General features: G+C 38.8%; 1 protein-coding gene across 12 annotated transcripts in view; it reads left to right on the forward strand.

The window, feature by feature from the left end:
- Positions 1-24,504, forward strand: part of LOC117419969 (neuron navigator 3) — a 260,529-nt gene that overhangs the window by 217,926 nt on the left and 18,099 nt on the right. For 7 of the 12 annotated variants that reach the window (XM_058985646.1, XM_034926203.2, XM_034926198.2 and 4 more), the window contains 14 exons: positions 5,080-5,218; positions 5,796-6,075; positions 6,726-7,404; positions 8,786-9,271; positions 9,998-10,039; positions 12,347-12,507; positions 12,841-13,032; positions 13,376-13,428; positions 14,799-14,822; positions 15,089-15,166; positions 21,505-21,588; positions 22,810-22,921; positions 23,882-24,003; positions 24,198-24,218. In XM_058985646.1, the coding sequence (XP_058841629.1) occupies positions 5,080-5,218; positions 5,796-6,075; positions 6,726-7,404; positions 8,786-9,271; positions 9,998-10,039; positions 12,347-12,507; positions 12,841-13,032; positions 13,376-13,428; positions 14,799-14,822; positions 15,089-15,166; positions 21,505-21,588; positions 22,810-22,921; positions 23,882-24,003; positions 24,198-24,218 (2,473 nt within the window). The remainder of the gene's footprint in view (positions 1-5,079; positions 5,219-5,795; positions 6,076-6,725; positions 7,405-8,785; positions 9,272-9,997; positions 10,040-12,346; positions 12,508-12,840; positions 13,033-13,375; positions 13,429-14,798; positions 14,823-15,088; positions 15,167-21,504; positions 21,589-22,809; positions 22,922-23,881; positions 24,004-24,197; positions 24,219-24,504) is intronic. The other 5 variants (XM_058985643.1, XM_058985644.1, XM_034033430.3 and 2 more) reach the window with 2 other exon arrangements.

The raw sequence follows: 24,504 nt of genomic DNA on the forward strand, positions 1-24,504 counted from the left end.
ATACAGAATGTTTTATTTTGCAAGGCCACCAAGAAAAGAGGAGTGAACAACACTCTATGTTTCTGTCTGTAGCTATAAAAATAAATATTCACACCTTGAAACAAAGTGCCTCCCAGCTTAGATGAGGGGGGGATCCTATGCTCTCCTGGCAACATTTTGCTTGTTTACAATAGCAGAACCTAGAGAGGAATCTCAGATTCTGAAACGCTGGCATCACAACTGACGGCTCACAAGGCTTTCAATTGTTAATTTTATATTTCAGACATACTGTATACAGTAGATCCTGCCCAACATCTAAATCCTGAACTGAGAAAATCATGTAGAGTTGTGTGGTGGTTTTATGATGTGGATCAATGTCCACTGGGGGCTAAATTGAGACTACCATACTCTCTTAATTTGAATCCACACATCCGGAGATGAAAGTAATCACTAAAACACTAAAATGAAGTACCTCCAAGTTGTTGTTAAAATGACTACATTAGCAATTAAAGGCTATTATTATTATTATTATTATTATTATTATTATTATTGGTAATCTGTTATAGACAATTAATAGGTGTTATAAAATATAAATATTAGACAGTTTATAATTATATAGTGTTAAGACTGTATCAAAGGCATTTACTGTATAATAAACTGTTATTCTATGTTAATAATCATCAGAAAAACACATTTATAGATCTTTCATGAATGTGTCCTTAATCTAAAGTCTGTCTATCATCTGAACTATAGGCAGGCACTGAAGCTGACTATTCTGTACAGAATATAGAGAGACTACAATAAAGGATCTTTCTTTTCACATCATTGATTTGTAACTATGTATTTCACTGTGCAAGCCCTGGGATTCAAATTGGATTTTTTTTTTTCTTATTGCGATGTTTTAAGAAAGTTATTCAGTAATGGAAAATCAAAAGTCTTATGGCAGTCGATTTATAACCTAAGATACACGGTTGCAATCACTGCTTAGTTTACTGTACGAAAAGAGAAAGCCATCTGTTCAAATGTAAAATGAGTATGTAATCGCAGTGGCACACCATCATTATCATATACAAGTCGTATACAATTATCTGATGCTCAATCATATTCCCTTCTGTAAATGTTACTTTATTTGTATTATTTTCTGTTTTTTGTGTTTGCCCCGATTTAGTTAAATCTGGGTGCAATGCATCTTATGACATGTCATAAATGTTAAAAATGCTACATTGTCCCTGTCAAATACATTTAAAAAAAATACATAAAATATCCAGTTAAAAATCATATATACCCAATAGATCTTGGGTTTAGTTAAGATGGGTAAGGTGTTTTTTGGAAGCGTTTGCTCAGCTACAAAGTAACCTGATTTCAAGGAGCATCTATAGGCCTGTTTTTTTATTGTAAGTAGCTGTGGCAGTACCAGATGTTGAGAATAACTTACAAACTGCAAAAGAAAGGAGCATACATTACTGCAGACGTTGCAAATACAGAACAATTCCAAGACATGAAAGATGACTTTAATCCACACTTCTTAACTGCATACAGGGCGACATTATTATAGAAAACAGGATTTCAGATGGTTTGTTATTGATTTAGCTGAAGCTGTGCAGACCTCATCTGGATTTCACAAGCTGGCACAGAGTACAGAAATCCACACTTAATATTATCACATTTGGTTGCCAGCAATATTTTGGAAAAAAAAGTTTCCTTTGAAAAGGTAAACAAATAAAAGGGCCTAACATCTTATTTAAATTAAAAACAAAATTGGGAGTCTCTTGATCTTCGATACTGTATCTGCTTCTTTGAACATATCCATAATTACGGTGGTGTGGTTTTGAAAGCCAGAGCTTTAAATAGTGGGCTGAGAAATGGATAAATAGGCTTTCTTTTGCTAGCTTCCATTGCTGAAAGCTGTTGTCAGTCAAATGACACTAGAAAAGGGCTGCTCTCAAAAGCCCTGGGAAGGCTGTAGATATAGTGAAAACATCATAGTGCACCAGGATGAGATTCATTTAGTTTATAGCTTTATATTCTAGCCCTTTATGAGCCTGGTAGGTGGGGAAGGGAACGCATAAGGCCCGCTGCACACAGCCCGACTCAAGCCGTCCCGACTCATCTCATCTGAGTTTGCACGGATTCTGCAATCATTTGTGCTCAGTTTTGGTTTGACGTCACAATTGAGTTTTTCCCGACTGGTTGTCACACACTGCTAAGACTGAATTACTGACCATGACTAGATACTGGTGATTACTATGTATGCAAATTTAATTAATACTGCCCTGTACACATTTTTGTATTAACTTAGCCCAACATAGCGACCCTCATATTATGCATGGCATCGAATGCTGATTAGACGGTGGAGACAGCGCCTGTTGATTTTTATTTGACTTTGGCGTTTTTTTCTCAGCGTGTGGATCTAGGGGCTTGTGATTTGTGACCTATTGGAGATCAACGCACCGGTTACTTTTTTGTTTTGCACAGTAAGAAAATATAGGCTGCCAGTAGATTGATAATAAAAAGGTAAATTGATAATTTACCTTTGATTAGTAAACGCCTAAAAAAACAATTCAAATGTGCACATATCTGGTCATTTTGAATTCGCGACACTCAGAGCAATTCAAGACTAATGTATTTTTACCTGTGGAACTAAAGCTGTCAATATTCCGCCATCTTCACCATTGGTTGACACCCTTATGACTAATTGGTCTCAGTCAGTCTTGGTCGGCAACCGCCACATACAGACAGACTGATCAAATCTGAACGAAACTGCTTCTGAAAAAGATTCAACATGTTCAATCTTCAAATCTGAAGACATCCCAACTGAAATCTGCATAATCTTGGTTTTAAGGGCGTGCACATTGCTACGATTCATCCAGACTCTGTACGGCCAGTTGAGATGAGATGAGTCGGGACGGCTTGAGTTGTGCGGCGGGCTTAAGACAGTAAGAACATAAGAACATAAGTAACATTGACTAAACCAATGGAGATCATCAGGAAGGCCCCAAGTTGTTATTGCTGTAGTTGTTCTCCACAGACACTTCCAATGTTGACTAGAGTTAACTCTCTCCCGCATGGATTTTTAATGAAAGCCAGCATTAACTCCTTCAACACTGTATGTACATCTAGAGAAACGGCATTGAAAAACTGCAGACCACTGTTGCAGTATACAGTTGGAAAATATTCAAAACTGCTAACCCGTAAAATAATCTTGTGTGGATATATCTCTGCCATTCACTTTTCATTGGGATTCCAAATGCTGTTTTACTGCAATAGCAAGATGCGGTCAGTTTGGAGAAAGAACTGTAATAAAGAGCCCACTGGCTGCCTAGCAACAGCATAACTGGTTGAGTTGAAGTCAAGCTCAGAATCAGAACTAACTTCACTTTAAAAAACAGGATCTTAAGGACAGAGTTGTCATACAATAGCTATAGCTGGAGGAGGCCTTGAGTGTACTTGGATGTAATGTTCTACTTCACTAGTATAAAATCCTTTACTGGGCATGCCCATAGTTGTCACTTTAGTTTACCACACTGAATCTAGTTAGTTAGTTATCTTTGTTTGGTTTTTTGCATGCTGTTAGTGCTGAAGGGGTTAACAATACATTAGAGATGCAGTTGCTCGCAGTTGAAAAAGCTAATTGATAGGTGGGGGTTGCTTTTAAACTGCACTGAATGTAATAAACAAACCTTCAAGTTGACAAACTTGACATGGCTTTTTAAATACATAACCGCAAATCATTATATATGTACACACGTTTCCAAAGCATTTGCTTTTGTGGTTTGTAGCTCAAAAATACTGCAACTGCACTGATAAAATGCTATTTGAGGTATAGTAGATTTTTAAAACATTGGAACGCAACTGCAGGTTGAACATCTTGCAGAACAACCTGTAGTGACTTATACTGGGGCAACAGTAGGGTTAAGAATCAAGTAGCTTTTCACCAACTATGTGTTTCTTAGCTGAGGAGAGGGGGGGAAGTGCAGCTGAAAGCCTCAGGCCTTTTTTTATCAGAGTTAATATGAATATTTTACTCAAGCCTAATCCTTAGTGGGCCAGAAATACATTTCTTTGGGAGGTCAATGCTTCTTGACACCATTAAAAGTTAATGAATATTGCATCTCTTCAGATGTTTAATTATGACTGAGTGGATGGAGGTTGAACGACACTCATGCTGCCTCACAGGATAGGCTCTCCAGGGCTGGGTTTGAGGCCTGTTGGCATAGCAGCAAGTGTGTGGATGTGTGTGTGTGTGTGTGTGGCGGGGGTCTTGCACTGCTATTTACTGTGTCATTCCTGCTATGTGGATAAACAAAATACTTGAGTCTTTAGTGATCTGAGTGCTGAATTCATCACAACCTGTACACATAAGGAATTAGAGTGTTTTATGTCTGTAACTTTCCATCATTAGTCATTCAAACCAATTACATTGTGAGGTTTCCATCAACTCGTTTGAGAAGATACTTTATTCAGTTTTTTTTCTTTTTCTGAAGATGGGCTGAAATAACTAAATCTATTCAGCCTAGAACAAAGAAGAATTAGGAGCTGGCGGCCGATTCAAGTCTTTAAAATTGTAAGCGTACATAGTTAACAATAACCAATACTTTAAAGTGCAGCACAGAAACCAGGAGCAGAGGACACAATTGGAATTTAAGTAGAAATAGACTTAGGCACAGGAAAGGAGACACAGAGAGTGGGAGGGTATGGAATGGGTTTCCTAGTCATGTTGCTGAGGCAGAATCACTTGTGCCCTTTCAGACCCAACTTGACACAGTTTTGAGATCAATCATCTTATTTGGAAGCGGACAAGCTTGGATAGGCTAAATGGCCTCCTCTCGTTCATGCATTTTCTTATATTCTTAATTAAACAATGCTGCTTTCCACATGCAGGTATCCTCCAGTAATATTAACCTCTAACATGACCATGTACAGTACAATGTAATATGTTCACACTTGACCTTTCAGCCTTCCCAGCTGTAAAATTGGGTAGAAGCAGAACCCCCATTGGGAATGGAATAGTACAGCTCAACCTGCTAACCTGGGTGTATAGATTGGCAGCATAATGAAACCTATAGAGTGAGCTTGGATCTCTCCTGTCTTCCCTTGCAGCTGGGATGACAGCAGCTCTGTGAGCAGTGGTCTCAGTGACACCCTGGACAACATCAGCACTGATGACCTGAACACAGCATCGTCTGTCAGCTCCTATTCCAACATTGCAGGGTCTCAGCGAAAGAGCAAAGGCCCTCAGGTATCGTACCTTTCTACTGAACCATCCACCTGTAGAGCAGAGCTACCACACCTCTTTGAAAGAGACATATCCATGACCGGAGAGTTCTTAAAGAGCCCTTCAACATGTCGAAAGTTTTATTCACTGGACGACACACTGCTTTAGGTGTTTTGTGCTTATTTGACGTGTTTAGACACTTAAACATTTTTCCACTTTGACTTGCTTCTACCAAAAACTACCGAAAATCCAGCTAAATCAAATCAATGTTGAACTGCCCTGCTATACAGAATAGCTACACTCTAACCTTTCTGTCTGATGTACAAAACATAGAATAACTATTCTGGTTGTCGGTCAGTGTCCCTTATTTCAATTCCCCTTTGCCTTTTTATTTCATCAGTATATTATTTTTACGTATGTTTCCTTTATCAGTATATTCTTCTTCTTACAGTATTTTCATATTAGCCATATTTAATTCAGTTGAATTTGTGAAACCTGTGAACAAAGCCTAATTTAGTTAAATGCATGTTACTGTTGTATGTTTTGTATCATGTGTACTGCTTCTGATCATCACACAGTGTATCTTTTTGAATGTTCTCAGTTAAAGACAGACTCTGAGAAGCACTCCGTCTCAAACAATGAGAATACTTGGGGCAGTCCTGAAGATCTGAAGAAAACAGATGATGAGTTAAACAGCAGTATGGATTCCAGTAACAAGTGGAAGGGTAACTCCTCTGGGCATTATGAAGACTCAGAGAAAGGAGGGCAGAAGACAACCTTATCTGTTTCTCAGACAGGATCCTGGAGAAGGGGCATGACGGCACAAGTCGGGATAACGCCACCACGGACCAAAACTGCAACCGGCACTCTCAAAACACCGGGTAGGATTTTCATTGCTCCTTCAGTCTCGAGCATAATGATGAAAAATAGATTTAAATGCGCAGTGTGTTTTCTTTGTTTTGTCATATATGCATATATAGAGCTTTCCTGTAAAAGGATGTGCAAGGAAATGCCCAAGGTACAGTAGTGGCAAACACGCTTCAGGAGGAAGACGCATTTAAATACAGTATGTGTGGGTACAGGATGCACAGAAGGTTAAACTTTGTAAACAGTTATCCATTTGTTAGTGTTATTGGAGCAATTCCGCTTTAAAATAGCTCTCAGACCAAATAGTTTTTCTTTGAAGTCTGTGCAGCCAATGTGTAGCCAATGTGTAGCTTGTACCAGCTGTGATATCTTGCTCTTTTCTTGATCTGAAACATGACCAAAGGTGTTGTGAATGTCTGTGGATGTATGTTTGGGCCAAGGGCTGATACAAACTCTGAAGAGTTCGTTCAGAGTTCACACATCCCAACTTTCTTCGACATTCTTGGATACCATCGCTGCTGAACATTCCTTTTTTTTTTTTTTTTTAAACTGCTGTTTCAATTATAATATTCAAATATTTGTACCAGCCTATTAATAGCGGCCAGTTCAGTTTCATTACATGTGGACTGTTTCAACAAAAGGGCTTATTTATTTTTTGTTACAGGTAAAACAGATGATGCCAAGGCTTCTGAAAAAGGAAAGGTTCCCTCCAAAAGCATACAGCGGTCTCCCTCTGATGCAGGGAAAAACAGCGGGGATGAAGGGAAGAAGCCACCCTCTGGCATAGCCAGACCGCCCACCACTGGCTCTTTCGGGTTTAAGAAGACAGGGTCTGGAGCTCTGATTACTGCCAGTGGAGCCACCATGACCAGTGGTTCAGCCACACTGGGGAAAATCCCCAAGTCTTCAGCCATCTCCGACAAGGGAAACGGAGGGCGCAAAACCAGCCTGGATGGCTCCCAGAACCAGGATGATGGGGTTTTGCTGGTGAGCTCGAAAAACCCCCTGCAGTACCGCAGCCTGCCTCGCCCTGCCAAGTCCAGCTCCAGCGGGATTGTGGCGCGGGGAGGGCACCGCTCCAGCTCCAGCAGTATTGACTCCAATGTTAGCAGCAAATCAAGCGCAGCTTCCAGTACCAAGCGTAGGGAGCCCACCAAGATGGGTTCAGGCCGATGCAGCCCTGTAACCATCAACCAGACCGATAAAGAGAAAGTGTCCGTCTCGGACTCGGAGAGCGTCTCTCTATCTAGCTCTCCTAAATCGAGTCCCACCTCCACCGGCCAGACAAGCTTAAGACAGCCAGGCTGCAAATACCCAGACATCGCCTCCCCTACCTTCCGCAGGTAAGAGACTCATTTGAAATGATCTGTCATAGTGAATTAGTATCGCTAATGATTTTTAATCATGCTTAAAAAAAATAAGATTAAAATGATAAACCCTCTCTAAACAGCTGAAAGCACAAGCTGATTGTTTTCATGAAATCTCAAAGCCCTGATTAACCTAAGAGAATGCTTAGAAACACTTAAAAAAACATTCCTTCAAACAGTCCTTAAAGTTTTGTAATTAGGGCTCATAGTGACATGATAACAAGCATGCATAGCACTTCAACATGCACATCACTAAAGCAGAAGCTCTTTAAAAATAAGAAGTTCACTTTTCAATATGGCATTAAAAAAACAATGTAGTTTCAAGCACATTGGCTATCTTGACGCTGCTCTCATCAGCAGGCTGTGCACCTCTTTGGGAGACGTGGTCAGCCTGCTCAAGGCTTTTATCACAAATGGCTATCTTATTAGAACTGATTTAAAACTTTTCAAAGTGGGCTTTCTTTACAGAACTGGCATTTTGCTTTTTGTACCAGGTGTCCAACAAGCAAAGTCATGGCTTTCCCAGCTTTATGTGTTGTGTTCCGAGTGTCACGCCACACATAGGCCTCTAGCCTCCTGTACTGTCTGGACAGACACACAAAGTCAATAACAGTCACACTCATTAATATGCAAGTAGGTGAACTGAAATTGTTTAAAGCAGAAAAGATATTTAGTGTTTTTTTTTCGTTGGATGGTGTGATTTGTATTTGAATTAGATGATTCAGCATGGAATAAGAAGCAAATTTCTTTTCATAGCAGAACAATACACAACTCAGGAATTATCTAAATATAGAGTACTGTTATTTGTTGTTCTGCCCACATGTCATTAGATCCAACCAACTCTGTAAGGACTAACTGTTGGAAAATAAATACTGTATATAGATATTTGTGTGGGCAGGTCTCTGCTGTGGTGCATTCAGAACAGTGAGCAGCATCGATGAGAATGCCCTCCTGTGGCGTCTTGTAGGACTTGCAGCTAATATGTTGAATAATGTAGAAATAAAGTGTAAGAAAATGCTGCAACATTCTACTATGTCTCTTTCTTCTGGCATTATTAATCATGACTTGAAGTTGAGGTTAAGCCTCCACTGGATTCATTAAGCTGCTGCGAAGTGTCATTTATCATTAAGCTGCTGCTAAAGCATCAGTCTGTCTGGAATGTTTGAACTGCAGGTTTACAACAAGCACTCAAACTGATGCAGCCTAATGTGAAGTTCTTACTGGTAGGGGAAATCTTACTCGTAGGGGAAATCTGTCCATGTTATCACAGCTGAACTCGATTTAGTTTGATTTCTAACCCCCCCGGCCCCCGTCAAAGCTAAATTACATGAAGCCAGTGTCCCTTTATTCTTTTCAGATTATTTGGCACCAAAGCCAGCAGCAAGCCAAGCTCTACAGCCAGCCCAGAGTTAAAAGGCTCCACAGTGATCAGCAATCCTCATGCCACGCTGACATGGCAAGGAAGCCTGGAGTCTCCCTCATCGGGCACAGGCAGCATGGGCAGTGCGGGTGGGCAAAGCGGAGGGAGCAGCCCCCTCTTCAGTAAACCCCCGGACCTGACCACGGACGTGATCAGCCTGAACCAGTCCCTGGCCTCCAGCCCTGCGTCCGTTCACTCCCTGACCTCGGGGGGCAAACAGTGGTCCACCAACCTCAGCAGCTCCTCGGCCGGCAGCAAAGACACACTGAGCTACCAGTCTCTGACCAGCCTGCACACCAGCTCCGAGTCCATCGACTTCCCCGTCGGCCATCACGGCTCCCTGAGCGGGCTGACCACATCTCCCAAAGAGGTGCACGGCCTGCTGATGAGAACTGGCAGCGTCAAGTCTACTGCCTCAGAGGGGTACGTTGTACTGCTTGTACCGATTGTTCGTTTTCTTTTGTTAACCAAGAGAAACATCACTAATAATATTAAGAAACTACAGCATGCAAAGTCCCTAAATGTCAACCCGTGTTCTGTACCTGGAAACTCTTAGCCCCTAACCTCCCCCTGACCAGACTTTGTTGGTCCCTTTACTGCTTTAATAGCAGGGTTTCACTGTACTGTAAAAAGTTGTCTTTAATTGCAGCTAAGAGTTACTGGAAAACATGTACTGTAAACTAAAAAGGTACTGAAATTTACCCTAACAAGAAATGATGTTTTTTTTTTTTTAACCTTAATATGTTGTATGTTGAGTGATATGTTTTGTTAGTAAAACAGCCTTTTTATTCTTACATTACCATTAAAAGGGACTGGTACAGTGTGTGATTGGAACACAGTATAAAACACAGAATGTAAATCATGATGCATTTGGCTAAGAATGGGTTCTTCATATTCTGTGTTTCTTCCCCATCTAATTTTTGTAATCAAGCTGAAATCTGTGGTCTATCTGTGGGCACACTGAAGAGGACAGTAGAATCAGTTGTTGACCAATACTGAATGACAAGCCCCACTTGTATTCAGTCATGTTGTCTCAGCTGTGTTATAAATGTCAACAGTGTTCTCAAGAATATTTGATAGCCAAAGGCAAATTATATGTCCTATATGTTGTAATTATTAGTTTTTTGTCTGTTTTCTTTGTTTTAACAGCATGCAACTTGACAGAAACACTCTCCCCAAAAAGGGACTAAGGTACTACTGCTATATATATATATATATATATATATATATATATATATATATATATATATATATATATATATATATATATATATATGATACTGTATGCAGTATTATACATTATATGTTATCAGGTAAAACCTATTTAAAATACCACCTGTTATAGAGACTTGCATTAATATGACTTGTTACTCATTTATGCTACATTAGTGTTAACCTAATACGATGCAGACAGGTTGTATTACAGGTTTTATCTACAGTCTACCACTTTTAGATTAATGAGGTATTTGCTGCTCATGGACAATCATTTCAAAATGCAGCCAGCTGTAAAAGGCTACCAGGTATTATCATTTAAAACAACCTCCACTAGAATTTCTAACTCCTCTGCGTGCAGATTTAGTTTGCATTGCCTCTGCCTGTCCGCTGTGGAGGGCTGCCTCTGTCGATCGCTCATTTTCGATCAATGTAAGCCACCTCCACCTTTCACAATAAGCCACTGACCAAAAGACTGGACTGCTGGGGCTTTTTATATCACGGCGGTCACAGGTAAGTCTTAGACATTATCGTGCACATAAAATTATCACTCACAATACATGTAGTGTGCACGCTATGGTATGTAAATTAGCCAAATACTGTGCAGGTAAATGAATGCGTTCTCTGTTGGTAAATGGGACAGTACATTTAGATATATGGTGCACATTAGGCTCTCTACTTAATGTGCACGTTACAGCTACATGTAGTGTCCTTTCGTAAATAAGGCCCTATGTGTCTTATAAAAAAACAACTTCATTTCTGCCCTCTAAAATAGAAACGTTACAGCAAATACGGATCTGATTCTATGCTGTTTGACAGGCATGCAGCAGTAATGTGCTTCTTCAAGCAGCTGTTCCATTCCTGGTAATGATCGGTCACCTTCAGCCGTTCAGTTTGATCTTATATTGCTACCCTTCCCTTAACAGGGGCTTAAAGTAAAGCATTTTTTTTATAGCCGATTGTGGCAAAGTGCCCCGTCCCTGTGTGCATTTGTGTGTTGCGTGCGTGTGTAAATGTTGGTGTATAGACGGGATTGCACATCACTTCACGTGCTGGTTAAATGTAATATGTGAGCACGGGGTTGCACAGAATTAATTCACGTGCTGGGATTCAAGTGAATAATTAATTAGTAATTGAATCCCAGCACAATAGTATATATAGACGCACATTTCTTGCACTCAGGGTTAGGTGTTCGGGAGTGGAGAACGGGTGTGGAGAAGGAGAGTTAAAATAAGCGAAAAGATCGTAAATATAATAGTTGTTTGTACTCACCGTGTTTGTTTGTCTCCGTGCACCGTTTGTTAAGTGTTTAGTCCGTTTTGTTTATATGTTTCTTTTGGCTACCAGTGCCGTGTCCTGTTTTGTGTACCGTTTAAAACCTTTTTATTTGTTAATAAACGCTGAGTGCAGCCATTGCACTCAGCTCATCATCACCACCGTCTCTGTCTGTGTATTCCTGTCTGGTCTGACGCCACCCACTCTGGCCGTCTTTGTGACACCGATGCAATTAGGAGCCACTGTTGTCTTCAATGTCAGAAGAAATAATGTTACTTTATTTACAGTGAGTGGGTATTAGGGCGGATGGGTTGCGTTCTTAAAATGGGATTCAGACTTCAGTACAGCAGATATCTGCCTTCTGGTGATGTAAGTGCTGTAGTTTTAAAGAAATGGCTAAGAGTGCAGATTGTGTGGCCTGGTTAACTCACAAAATCAGTGCAGCCTACATAATTGTACATCTAGTTTCTGTATTAACTATTGCAAGATGAAGGTTGCAAGTTACGCAGGAGAGTACAAAAGTCAAGAAAAAAAGAAAACTTGGCTCAACACACCAGGCCAGTAAACAAATTCCTACTTTGCCCATGTAGAGAACTTGTATAAGTATATCAGAAGTTTAAATCAATTATACAAACCAAGTTTCGAGTTGCGCAAGGGGTTGAGGGATTTATCTTTTTGTACAGTTAAATACAGCAGTGTTGAAAGTCTTCAGATATGTTGGTGTATGCTCTGGTTCATATTCAAATTCTCTGTAGTTCTCTCTAGGTAAACTGATAGTAACAAACCATACTGTATACAATGATTACGTAATTATCTGCTTTACTGTTCAAAATCATAATCATTTTTTACCAAAAGATTATGTTGCTGTAGCTTACACCCTTTAAACATAGCAAACACATGTTCTTTGATTTATCTGCCTGTGCTGTCTTACAATAACCTGCTCACAACTCAAATGCAGTGCCCCCCTGTGGTGTGTGTGTGTGAGTACCGTTCTGTTTGTGTGCTGTTCAGGTACACCCCCTCGTCTCGGCAGACCTCACAGGAGGAGGGGAAGGAGTGGCTGCGCTCTCACTCGACCGGAGGACTGCAGGACACAGGCAGCCAGTCTCCCCTGGCTTCCCCCTCGGCTATCTCCTCTTCCACAGCCGGGAAGTACCACTACTCCAACCTGGGTGGGTGACACGAGCATTGCTGTAAATCAAAAGAGAGAAACAGATTTTGGGTCAATGATAGTATTACTCAATGAACTTCAAAGAACAAAAACGCAATAGTTGTCCGTGCAGAAAAAGTCTGTTGTTTCACTGGCTTATACTTGTGTGCTTTTATAAATAAAATGATTGTAAAGCAATATCTGTAATTAATGTATCTTTTTATCTGAGCATATCTGAGCATATCAGAATCGTAATTTAACGTACACCTTTTATATCGTCTTTATTACTGCTTTTAAATTATTAGCATTGGTAATAGTAGTAGTAGCCGTAATCTTTGTCATTATTGTGTTTCAGTGAGCCCTACAAATCTGTCTCAGTTTAACCTTCCTGGACCCAGCATGATGCGCTCAAACAGCATTCCAGCGCAGGAGTCTTCATTTGACTTGTATGGGGGCTCGCATGTCCTGGGTGGCAGTGCCGTGTCTCTGGAGGAGCAGCCCAGAGGCATGAGTCGGTCAGAGTCTTTCAGAGACAGCATGGAGGAAGGTAGGGGGGCGCTGTTGTGCACAGCGGCATTTTACTGAAATCGGAACATTTAGAAATCAACCCTGTTTTCAAGACAAAAGAAATACATTCAGAATACTGTCAGAAAATGTGTACGGAATAAGGACAGGCTTTGTAAGTGTCGTTTTTAGTAAGTGGCTAGTGCCATTTACTAAAGAGGTTTTAGAGAAAATTCTTGCCACTTAGCAGTTTTGTTGCATTTAACTTGACTGACAATAATTGCATCTGCTGTATGAAGCTGTCATTCACTGCAAGATATTCACGCTTAGCTTGGTTTCTGAAGCTGTCTTCGTAATTAATCCTGTGTTGTCTTGTGGTTTTGCAGTCCATGGCTCGTCATTGTCACTGGTTTCCAGTACTTCATCCCTGTATTCAGCTGTGAGTATACTTCTATGAAAATGTTTTTTTTTTAGTTTTTTTCTAAGTTTTTAATTGCTTTTATACAAAGCGCATGATATATCTGAAAACGTGCTTTTCCTCTCTTCACTTGCTTGATGGATCTCGTAGCTCCTTTGGTTACCAAAACAAGCAGTAGCAGGTAGTTGCTCAGGTCAGGCTTGTATGTTGCTGTGGTGGTAGATATCTGACACACCTTGCAGTTTTGAAAACAAAGGAAGTTTCAGTTAACATCATGGACAGTTTATTCCATTCATTTTGCTAGATTAAACTGCAATAATTGCCTTTAACAAGATACATTATGGATGCATACCTTTGTCTGAAAGTTCATAAACATGTAAAGTGCCAATATCTTTTTAAAAAGATCTTCCTATTTTGAAACCTGTATCATTTTAAAACCAATAGTATTGACACACAATATGCTGCAAAAGGCAAACACTCAGTTAAAGGTATTCTACTTCATGTTTGCTTCCTGGTGAATTGATGTCATAATTCTGAATTCGCTGACAATGGCATGATTAAGTTCAGAAGACAATTTATCATGATTCAGTAGTTTTAATTCAGATTCTTGAAGACATGCAATCTCAAAGTGAGCTTTTTGGAGACTTTTTGAAAATCTTGTTACTTGCAATTAGCTGCAAGTGAAGTAACCTTTATCAAACACCATTGCCACTGTTTGACATGGTGACCACTTCTGAAGAACACAAACAATTCATTGTTTGCATTAGTTTTAGACAAAGTTCATGCACCTTTTATAATATGCAAGTGTAACAAATGCAGTTCTGAAGCACACATGCCGAGCTGCGAGCCAGTACCTTATTGCTTATTCAAAGCAAGCGCTGACAGTAATTTAATTCAGGAATTGTATGAGTGTTTTGAGCCCTCCGTGGCATGTAATGGAAATTAACCTGTCCATAAACAAATTAATGACAATGTAATACTTCTCAACAAAAACATGTTGTTTAAAATGTAATAAAGTGGTAATAGAGAGTGGTAAGAGAGTTTGCTTGCATCAATATATTTTTTTATACTGTGGTCACTACATGTTTTTTTATGCTGGACTTGATTCTCAGATAAATCTGTGTGCTGTTCACTTTTTGTTTGACTTGCAGGCACCTGTTTGAGAATTAAAGGTTCATTTTATTAACCTGTACCCAAACAGGATAAGGTACCCCTGGATTTCTTTAGAGCATTATACAGCCCTGGGGGTGGTACAGGCAATCCATGTTGATTAAACGGTCTCCTTAGCCCACAATGATTCCTTTTTACTTTCTGTACAATATTACAACATTATTTATAATCTTTTTAATCTTTTTTTATATTTTATGTTAATCTTTTACTTTTCATTGCAGACTGAAGAAAAGGCACATTCAGAGGTAATTACATTGGTTTCTTGTTTTTAAAGGTTGGTGTTACATTCCCTCAACCAACAAAACTAACACCCCATTTACAGATAGTTTTGTCAGTACATTGCCATTTTATGATGTTGCATTTTTTTTAACCTGAAGTTTTACTGGAAAGTCTAGAATGCTTTGTCGTTGACATTCTGAGTGTGAGCTCTACACTCTCAGCCATATTATGTGTAGTTGCTGCTGACAGGTTCCAATGGGGGCGTGACTTGGAATTTGTCTTCTTCCAACAGCAAATCAGAAAGCTGCGGAGAGAGCTTGATGCCTCCCAGGAAAAGGTTGCCACATTAACTTCTCAGATGTCATCAAATGTAAGTGTATTCCATCAAATTCCCTTAAAGAGGTGTAACTACAGAAACAGCTGAACTGTAGGGTTGCATGCTTGGGAGACAAAATAGGCATTTTAAAGCAAACCTACTATTAAAAAAAGTTCTAAATAAAGTTCATTGCAGGCAAGTACTATCTGATGTCCTTGCTCAGTACAGATATCTCTATTTTATAGCTTTTGAAACTTGTATGGTGCTTCCCTGGGCATTTCTAACCCTAAATTTTGACGTTGGCAAATTTAAGAGTTGTAACACTAACAGTTAGAATGAGCTTCGAGTTCATCATAGTCAAGCTAAAGCTGATAGAAACTGGAAATCAAACACGCCGTTAATCAGAGTGACAACAAAGAGAAGGTTTTTGAAGTGGAGTTTTGAAAACCCAAATGGCTTTTTTACTCTGCTGCATCCCAAGTTAATTTCATCAGCTGTCTCTCTGAGAAAGGGCTGATCAAAAGGAGAAATGAAGGCATTCTTTATCGCAGATCCTTTTAATCACCAAACGACAGAGTCAAGAATGCGCAGGGCGGAGGGAGTTTCTGAGGACTTAGAAGCAGAGAGGGTGGTGTGTGCCTTCATTTCAAAGAAACCAGTTGTTTATAATGTCAGAAGTTAAATCCCTGTGTATTGTTTTAGTTCACTGAAGTATATAGTTTTTTTTCACTTTTTTTTTTTCACCAGTCTGATTTAATGATCTAAACTGCAGCACTCATTATCTACGGCTGCCCTTATTATTGACCTCACTGAATAAAACAGCAGTATTGTTGAAAGGTCCGAGCCACAGCAGGTGAAGACGTTTGAGGGCGTGCTGGTATTTACGTCTGCCACTGACCTACAGCTAGGGTTTTGCATCACCCAATAGAATTCATTACTTTTGTTTCAAAAAGTCGAATGAAACCTGCTGAATAATGTTACATTACCATATTGAATTACATACCGCTTTGTAGTTTTCCATATGCTTAACAAGAAACTGACAAAAACTTGACATTTCAAAATCTTACATGAAATACTGTCACTACTGTTATGGCTTCCGGTAGACTTTTGCAATATCATTTTGTAGTTTATTTTATTACACAATGTCAAATAAAAGATCTAAATTATGTTCATTTTTAAAAAATTGTGTTTATTATTATTATTTATTTCTTAGCAGACGCCCTTATCCAGGGCGACTTACAATTGTTACAAGATATCACATTATTTTTTACATACAATTACCCATGTATACAGTTGGGTTTTTACTGGAGCAATCTAGGTAAAGTACCTTGCTCAAGGGTACAGCAGCAGTGTCCCCTACCAGGGATTGAACCCACAACCCTCCGGTCAAGAGTCCAGAGCCCTAACCACTACTCCACACTGTTTATTATGTCTCAATCCTAAAATTCTAGGTGATGCAAATTTTTTGATCATTCAAGAGAGTGTGATGTTTCCGGTTGGTAGAACTATCTCGGACTGTAGGTGGGAAGAATTCCGGGGTCACAAACCAGTTTCATGCAGATGTCACAATGTTGCCATCCCCACTAATACTAATCACATGCAATTTGACATTCTAAGCTCAGACCACAGGGGAAGAGAATGTGCTGGATTAAGCCTTGTTTAAATCACAAGTCTTGTACAGTCCCCTGACTGTACAAAATAAATTCTGACTGTTCATTGGAACATGTAAAGGTGAAATACACAGGGTAAAGGTGAAATACAGGACTGAGTCAATCGAAAGTGTAGCTGGTGATGTGTTAATGTTGGCTGTAATTATGTAAAGCAAACAAAGTTTGATAGCTTTAGGATCAGATGATACAGTAAAGCTGTGTAATTATTTAGCAATCATAAAAATAAACAGGATATCTGACCACACTTCTAAGCTTTCTTAGTTCCATTTTAAATGTAGGTTACATCAAACTTAATAAAATATCAAACTCCACTCTTAATGATTTCCTCAAAAAAAATATCAAGATTTAGACAATGTGATCTTTGTCAAGGATATCAGCGAGTTGTATCTATTTGCACTGTGATTTGTAAAGGAACACAAGGTCAAAACCTTGCATTTTTGTTTATTCAATAAACGATTTGGTGCCTCACAGATAGTTTTAAAGAAACAAATGATCTTGAACACTGCTGTAACCCGTATAAAACATGATTTTTATATTACTGACGTACATGTTTTACTGTGCAATATGAAGCTGCAGGAGTTAACATTATGCACAGTGTGTAGAGTTTAGTGTAGAGTTGAACTCCTGGACCATCTCCTATAATTCCCTTTAAAATAAAGACACTGCGGTTTCTCTTGAACTGTTCTAGGCTCGAAGAGAAGATGATGGGGGCAGGATAAATGATATTATTCTGCAGCTATGGCCAAATGTTTTACATCACCTAGAATTTTAGGATTGAGACATAATAATAATAATAATAATAGTAATAATAATAATAATAATAAAAACTATAGGAACATATTTTAGGTCTTTTATTTAACATCATGTAATCAAAGAAACTACAAAATGATCTTGCAAAAGTCTACCGGAAGCCATAGTAGTAGTAAAGTTTGTTTTGTTAGATTTCGAATGTCACTTCTTTTTTTTTTTTTGTCAGTTTTTCGTTAAGTATATGGGAAAACTACAAAGCTGTATGCCATTATTTAATGTACCATTATTCATTCAGGTTTCATTTGACTTTATGATGCAAAATTCATTAAGTTAATTCCATAGCTGTAGATGCTATATGGAAACAAGTTGCAAGAGTCAAAAGCTGCTGCAGCTTTCTGGAGGTTATGTTAAGGTATGACCTCTGTAAGCTAACAGTGCAGGATTTGGATGAGATAAGAGAAATGGATTTGAATGAGAAATGTGCTTATCGGCAGCTGCATACATTAAAACAGCATAAAATCATGTCTGTTTTTACAGAAAATAAATGATCTTGGTTTCTGTTTTCTACATTTTCCATAGTTTAGCTTTCTGTAGAATCTCATCCCTATTTATTAAACACTTTTTAGTGTTTTTTTTTTCTAAGATATTGAAAAAGACTTCTAGTCTAAACATTTGTCATTTCATTTTAATTTCCTTTAGTATTTCTAATTTCAGCTAGCTGTAGCTATTGAGACTAAATGTTCCACCACCCACCTTCATGCTATAACGTAGCACTGTGAGCTGAAATGCGCATGTATTTGCAACTGCAATAGAAAAGCTATGTGACTCAAGAAGCAAACAGCAATGAATTGGATTGACTCAAATTGTGCCTTAGTTTTATTGTAATTTAGCCATGAAAGGATTATTATTTTAGTTTAGTTGTAACTGTTCTTTTGTTTTGTCTATTGGGATTGCTAATAGGGCACTTACTGAATCGCTGGGATTCATTACAGGGCACTTTACTGAATCTCTGGTCTGTTTCCTTGTGTTGCACTGGAAGGTACTATACTTCACTGAATTAGCAGGAATGCATACTCAATTAGCAGAAACCCCTTACTCTGATCTTTTTACCTCTTTTAAAGTGGCCCTATTGTATTGTGGCTCAAGCAATCTAAAATGTAAACAAAGGCAAGCCAAAAAGCTATACATTTACAGTTTTGCAAGATCAAAGTTTTTCTGTACTTGTGTAACTGTAGAGGGAAAGACTGAGGCTCTAATCAGACAAACCACAGGCAACCAATCAGCAGCTTTCAGGTTGTTTTTGACTGTCAAAGGCCCCAGTCCCCCCATTAGGGTGAGTTCAGATCACAGCTCTTCTCCCCGCCCCTCTCGCTCTCTCGCTCAGTAGTTGTATGCTATAGACGATTTCTGAGTGTGGACTGCTATGTGTCTGAAGAGAGAGAATGTCAGTGGAAAGCAGAGGCAGTTCTCTGGCAGAGTCTGTGGTGTGGCCAGCTCTAAATCAGTATCCCACTGCGAAGCGGCAGGACAGCTGTAGGAAACGGTCGGGGAGATGCAACAGAGGCAGGGATGGGCCTGTCGCTCACGCTCCGGACATCTGGATGGCTGCACAGCCCTTTCTCCAGACCAGTCAGGTGGGGGGATTTCTTTGTACTCATTCCCAGCTGCTGGAACGTCACATGGAGGATAGTAGGGGTAACGAATTGCAAGAGGAGGCAAACGTGGCTTACTAAAGAAGAGAAGTAAAGAAAACTTTCGATCTTTGAAGAAGATAAGGGTAGCTATCAGATATCTCTTATCAGGATAGGAGATTCTTATATCGCCCTAACTGAAAATAAGAGCAGGCAGTCATTTTAGAAGTACACAGTACTGAAAAAATCCAATATGTGACCAAAAAAAAAAATCAGAAGACTATACACACCTGCAGGTATAGTTGGAGTAATCATGTATTGTAAAGTAATCTTTCTGGTTGTAGCAACATTTATTTTTATTATGATTGATTTCCTTTTTGTATTTCCACTTTTATAAATGATGAACTACAGCAGTAAAGACACGGGACTCTGTTTAATTCCAATGAGACAAACCTATTTTACCCTAAAGACATGCATTTAGGAAAGTGTGTTTTTTAATGTTTGTGTTCATTGTTTGGAAACATATTAAAAGGCCATACAATTAAACTTATGCATTCATATAAATGATATATAGTTGCATATTTAGCCATCCGTACCCTTTTTAAACCAGTTTTTTAAACAGAATTTGATTTAATTGTTGTTATAGTTTGTGAATTTGCAGTAGGGCAACAGTTAACTGTATAAAACAAGTAGGGGTACAACACCGGCTTTACCTGATGGGTCGCTCAACTGCATGCCTTGTTTGAAATGATCTGTCAGCAGGTACGTGCGGGTAGGCCATACCCCAAACAGAGCAGACACTACTCTGTCATCAGACTGATGCAATTACACTCATCCTTCAAAAAGACTGTCCGACTTGCATACAACCCTTTCTGGCATAAACTGTCCGCTTTTGTGTGAAAAAATTTCTAATAATATAATTTTAACCTAGCTGTCTGGACCTTATACTTTAGTGTATAGTGGCTTTTCTGGTGACTCACTTTTCAAATAGAAGCGTGTGAGCGGCGAGTGGAGAAGATTTGTCTCCTGAGACCTTTGGTTACAGAGTATGCTTCCAGCTGCAGATCCATTGGAGGCCTTTATAAGTAAACATTTACTCAGCGTGTCAGATAGTTTTGCTTTCATTTCATATATCACATTTCAGAGCCAAAATTACAATTGTTTATTATGTGGTTGTTTTTTTTTTTAATGTGGCCAGCAATACAGGGCCCTAAACTCTTTAAGAATTTGGGGGTTTTTTTAGGACTATTTTTTTAACAGAGCTTTTGAAAAATGAGAATAAACTAATCTAAAAAATGTTTGGAGAAGGTGCACGAAGTGCAACAGGCTTTCAAAATTAAGTCATTATCAAAACATTCCTTTAAAGTTTTGAGTTTAAAATCCATCATTACGGCAGAGGGCAAATCATTTATAATAGGGACATGTCTTCCACAAAATAATGTCTATTCTGTGCGCACTCATCTGTAGCATGGCATGTTACAATTAAACTACCTCAAGGCTATCATTGTACACCGGTAAGAATCTACAGTATTTTGAAGAACCGATAGTCAAGATGTCTGGCTTCTATTAAAAAATCTTGTGGGAAGTGTTCATTAAAAAGACCCTTTTAAAGCATGCCAGGCCTCGGATTTCTCTCACTTCTGAATTGAAAGTGATATTGTTTGGTTATGAAGTACAGCTTTGATTGCTCACCACCTTTGCAACATCTGACTTTATAGGGAAAGCACTGATTGAGGCACAGGGGAAGATAGCTTTTATATATTTGAAAAGTTAAAGTAGTAACCAGCCAAGGAGTGCATTGGGAAGCAAGAGATCCATAATTAATAGAGGACATATCCCTTCAGTCATTAAAATTATCAAAAACAACTGGCCTATTTTCACCTATAGTGAAAGTTAATTTAAGTGTACTTGAAATAGAATAATCTGGTTGAGTTGTAGGTCACAAATCGCTAAACGAAGCAACACGCTGAATCTTATGGAAATGATTAAAGTTAGGCACAATTCTCTTAGGTTCAGTACAACTCAGTATTTAGTGTTTATTAGCACAGTACTGCGTGGTTAGAACATAAAACACTATAAAAAAACAAAAATTAATTTTTAAATAATTAGCTTTAACCTTTTTCAGAGTCTCTAGAGGACATTATTTGATCCCTTTGCTTATGTCATCCATAAAAAAACACTCAATCATAGAAATACTGTATGAAAGTGACATAGTAAAATTCTTCAAAATTATTTTGACGTGAAATGTCTGACGTGCCTTTTTGTTGGTTTCATTTCTTTTTGTTATCGGTGCCTTAGATAATGTATTTTTCTACACATTTAATTTGTGTTTTATTTTCAGTCTCATCTAGTAGCTGCTTTTGAAAAGAGCTTAAGCAACATGACCTGCCGCCTGCACAGCCTGACAACGACAGCTGAACAAAAGGTGGGTTCCATCTGGGGCAAACTTCATTTCCAGCTTTTAAACAATACCTAGCCCAATATGACCTAAATCATTTCTTTCAATTAGTAAAGCAGTTTTCCTATCTCCAGATATAATTTCTAGTCGACGTTTCTTACAGGAACGAGTTGTGCGCAGATGACATTTCTTTCAGTTCTTGCAGCTTTAAATAAGTGTTTCACCCACCTCTGTAATGCGAGACGTAGTTGTTTAAACAAACTCACTGAAAACAAGAGTCAAACTATTACAAGGGGATTACATCCATGAAAACAGAGCTCTTAAACCAGTTTGTTACACTTAAGATCATCTGTGATTTGCATCTGTCTGCTTCCACAAGATTATTGCTGAAATCTATGGTGGCAGCTCTTATCCGAAAGATTCTTGAGAGACATCTCTGTTGAGAAGGCAAGAACGGATGACCATCTTTTAATTAAAATGAAACTTTACCCCCGGCCTGAGAGTGATTCAGAGACAGGATTGCAGCTGTCTTACTTGACCAAGTAAAGATACCCTTGATCCTAATATACATGTAGCTTATTTTAACACTACTGAAGCTAACGACATAGTGGTTTTACTGTGAACCTCAGGACTGATGACTGCATTAGTTTAGGACAAATAAGTCGTGTCTGTGTGTGCGTGTGTGTCCGTCTACATGTGCGTGTGCATGCGTGTTGTTTGATTTTTCATATCTCAGGTATTGTACATGACCTACTACAAAAAGGCCAACATATGTTTCATGTGTTCTTTCTATAGACAGTTATTTCTTTAACATCAGTCCAATACATCTTTCTGCCTTTTATCCATCTATATCCAAACACTGCTCTATTAACACCAAAGGAAGTGATTAATAGGATCTAATAGAAATCTAGACTTAACAGTGTTCTTTCAAATCAGACTGTTTTCAAATGAAAAGGTGCTGACAGAGAGATGTCTTAATGTTGAGAGAGTCTACTGTATCTATACAGCATTCAATCAAACCTGTGTTAGACACTCTCTATAGAAGTTAGAATCTTTATAAGAATCCTAGTGTTTACAGTATATATGTGCTTGTTATATCACAGTCTATTAAACTGCATATTTTTCTAAGTAGTCTCTTTTTTTTCAGAGAGGCCTGTCTGTATTTTCATAACCGAGCTACGTACAGTCTGCGGGCTCTGCTCTCTGTGGAGCAGAAGTAATCTTTTATATTTGTGCAATTTTCTTTAGGAGTCTGAGCTGGTAGAGTTAAGAGAAACCATTGAATGTCTGAAAACACAGAACACTGATGCACAGACGGCCATCCAGGTAGCACTGAACGGTCCTGACCACTTACATAAAGGTACTGAAACAAGAAAAAACATGTCACTGGGTCCAAACACAAGAACATAATGCTGGGCATGTCCCTTTGGCAGAAGAAAAACTGTCAGTTTCATCTATGATATTGCTTGATTCTGCAGTACCTCTTTGTTCAAGTATGTAGAGTATCATACCGTCTGTTTCCCTTCTGTTTTGTGATTCCTAATTCAACCAGATGTCAGCATTTAAGATGGCTAAAATAGATCTTGGGATCTCTTTTATTTCTCAAAGAAGATGTCATCATAATGAGGACAGCTTTGTGACTCAATGCTGGCATCACCTCAGCACACTGCAAGTAAATTAGGATTCCCTGCATAGAAAAAAAAAACATCATAGTGTTCTGTAGAATTATACAGCCATGTTTATTTAGGTTACTACTAAAGACTACTATTGTAGTTGTATGGGCAGTGTTTAATTTTAATCTAAAAGTCAATTAATTAATATCTGTTTGCTACAATCTCCCACAGTTTAACTGTATGTAATCGTTGAAAACGTTTTACTTTTAGCCATTAAAACCTACTGAAAACCCTTTGAAGCCTTTATACTATCAGCCTGTGAGGCAAACCTACCTGCTCTTGCTACTACCTTCAGAAGAAGGAGGGTTAAAATAGTATATTCAAGCCCTATCATAGCTCAAGAAGCAGAAATTTGAAGAAAGATAACAACCTTTTTTTCTCCCCAAATGCTGGTTTTCTTTATACTCTTAACATTGTACATAAACAAGAAACATAGAAAACAACCTTCTTAAATATGTTTTAAAAGCTGCTTCAATTATTATTATTATTATTATTAGCAGTAGTAGTAGTATTAGTAGTAGTAGTAGTCGTCTTCACAGTATTCATTCATTCTTTGTGTGGGTGCCCCACAGACTGCAAAGAAACAGTTAGGTGCTTTACCACACGTCCTTTACAGCCATCCCGTATGTGTTGTTTCTGTTTGTTAGACCTGCGAATCAGACGGCAGCACTCCTCGGACAGCGTCTCCAGCATGAACAGTGCCACGAGCCTCTCAAGTGTGGGCAGCACAAACGATGCTGAAGCCAAGAAGAAGAAGAAGAAGAGCTGGGTAAGAATTTACACAGAACTGCACGGCCCCTTCACAAGCAGACAGCCCCCAAATACATCAATCGTAGCTGCGTGGTGTGTTAATAACATGCACACAGATTCCAGTTGTTGTTGTTTACCTGCTTAAACTGCCATGAATTTCATTTCCATGCCTTGTAATTCCACCTTCTTTCATCTTTCATATCACCCTGCCAGGCAAAGGCAAAAGGACACAAGGTGAATATGATCTGAATTCATAGGTCAGCATGTGGGTCACAGAACAAAATGTTATGGACAAGCATGCTGCTAGCCTTTAGCACTTTGAGAAAGAGGTGTGGTGCCGCCTCACTGCCTCTTGCTGCCTTTTATAGAGCTTTTCTCTCAGTATGAAAGAGCGCTTGTGACTTATTTTCTAAATGGGTTATTACTGATTTCTGTCTCCCTTTACCTAAAAGAAATGGGTACCGCTTTAATGACAAATATGCATGACATTGTAACTGTTTAGTGATTACAAATTAATTCA

The sequence above is a fragment of the Acipenser ruthenus genome, chromosome 14 (assembly GCF_902713425.1).
Source record: "Acipenser ruthenus chromosome 14, fAciRut3.2 maternal haplotype, whole genome shotgun sequence".
Lineage (NCBI taxonomy): Eukaryota > Metazoa > Chordata > Actinopteri > Acipenseriformes > Acipenseridae > Acipenser > Acipenser ruthenus.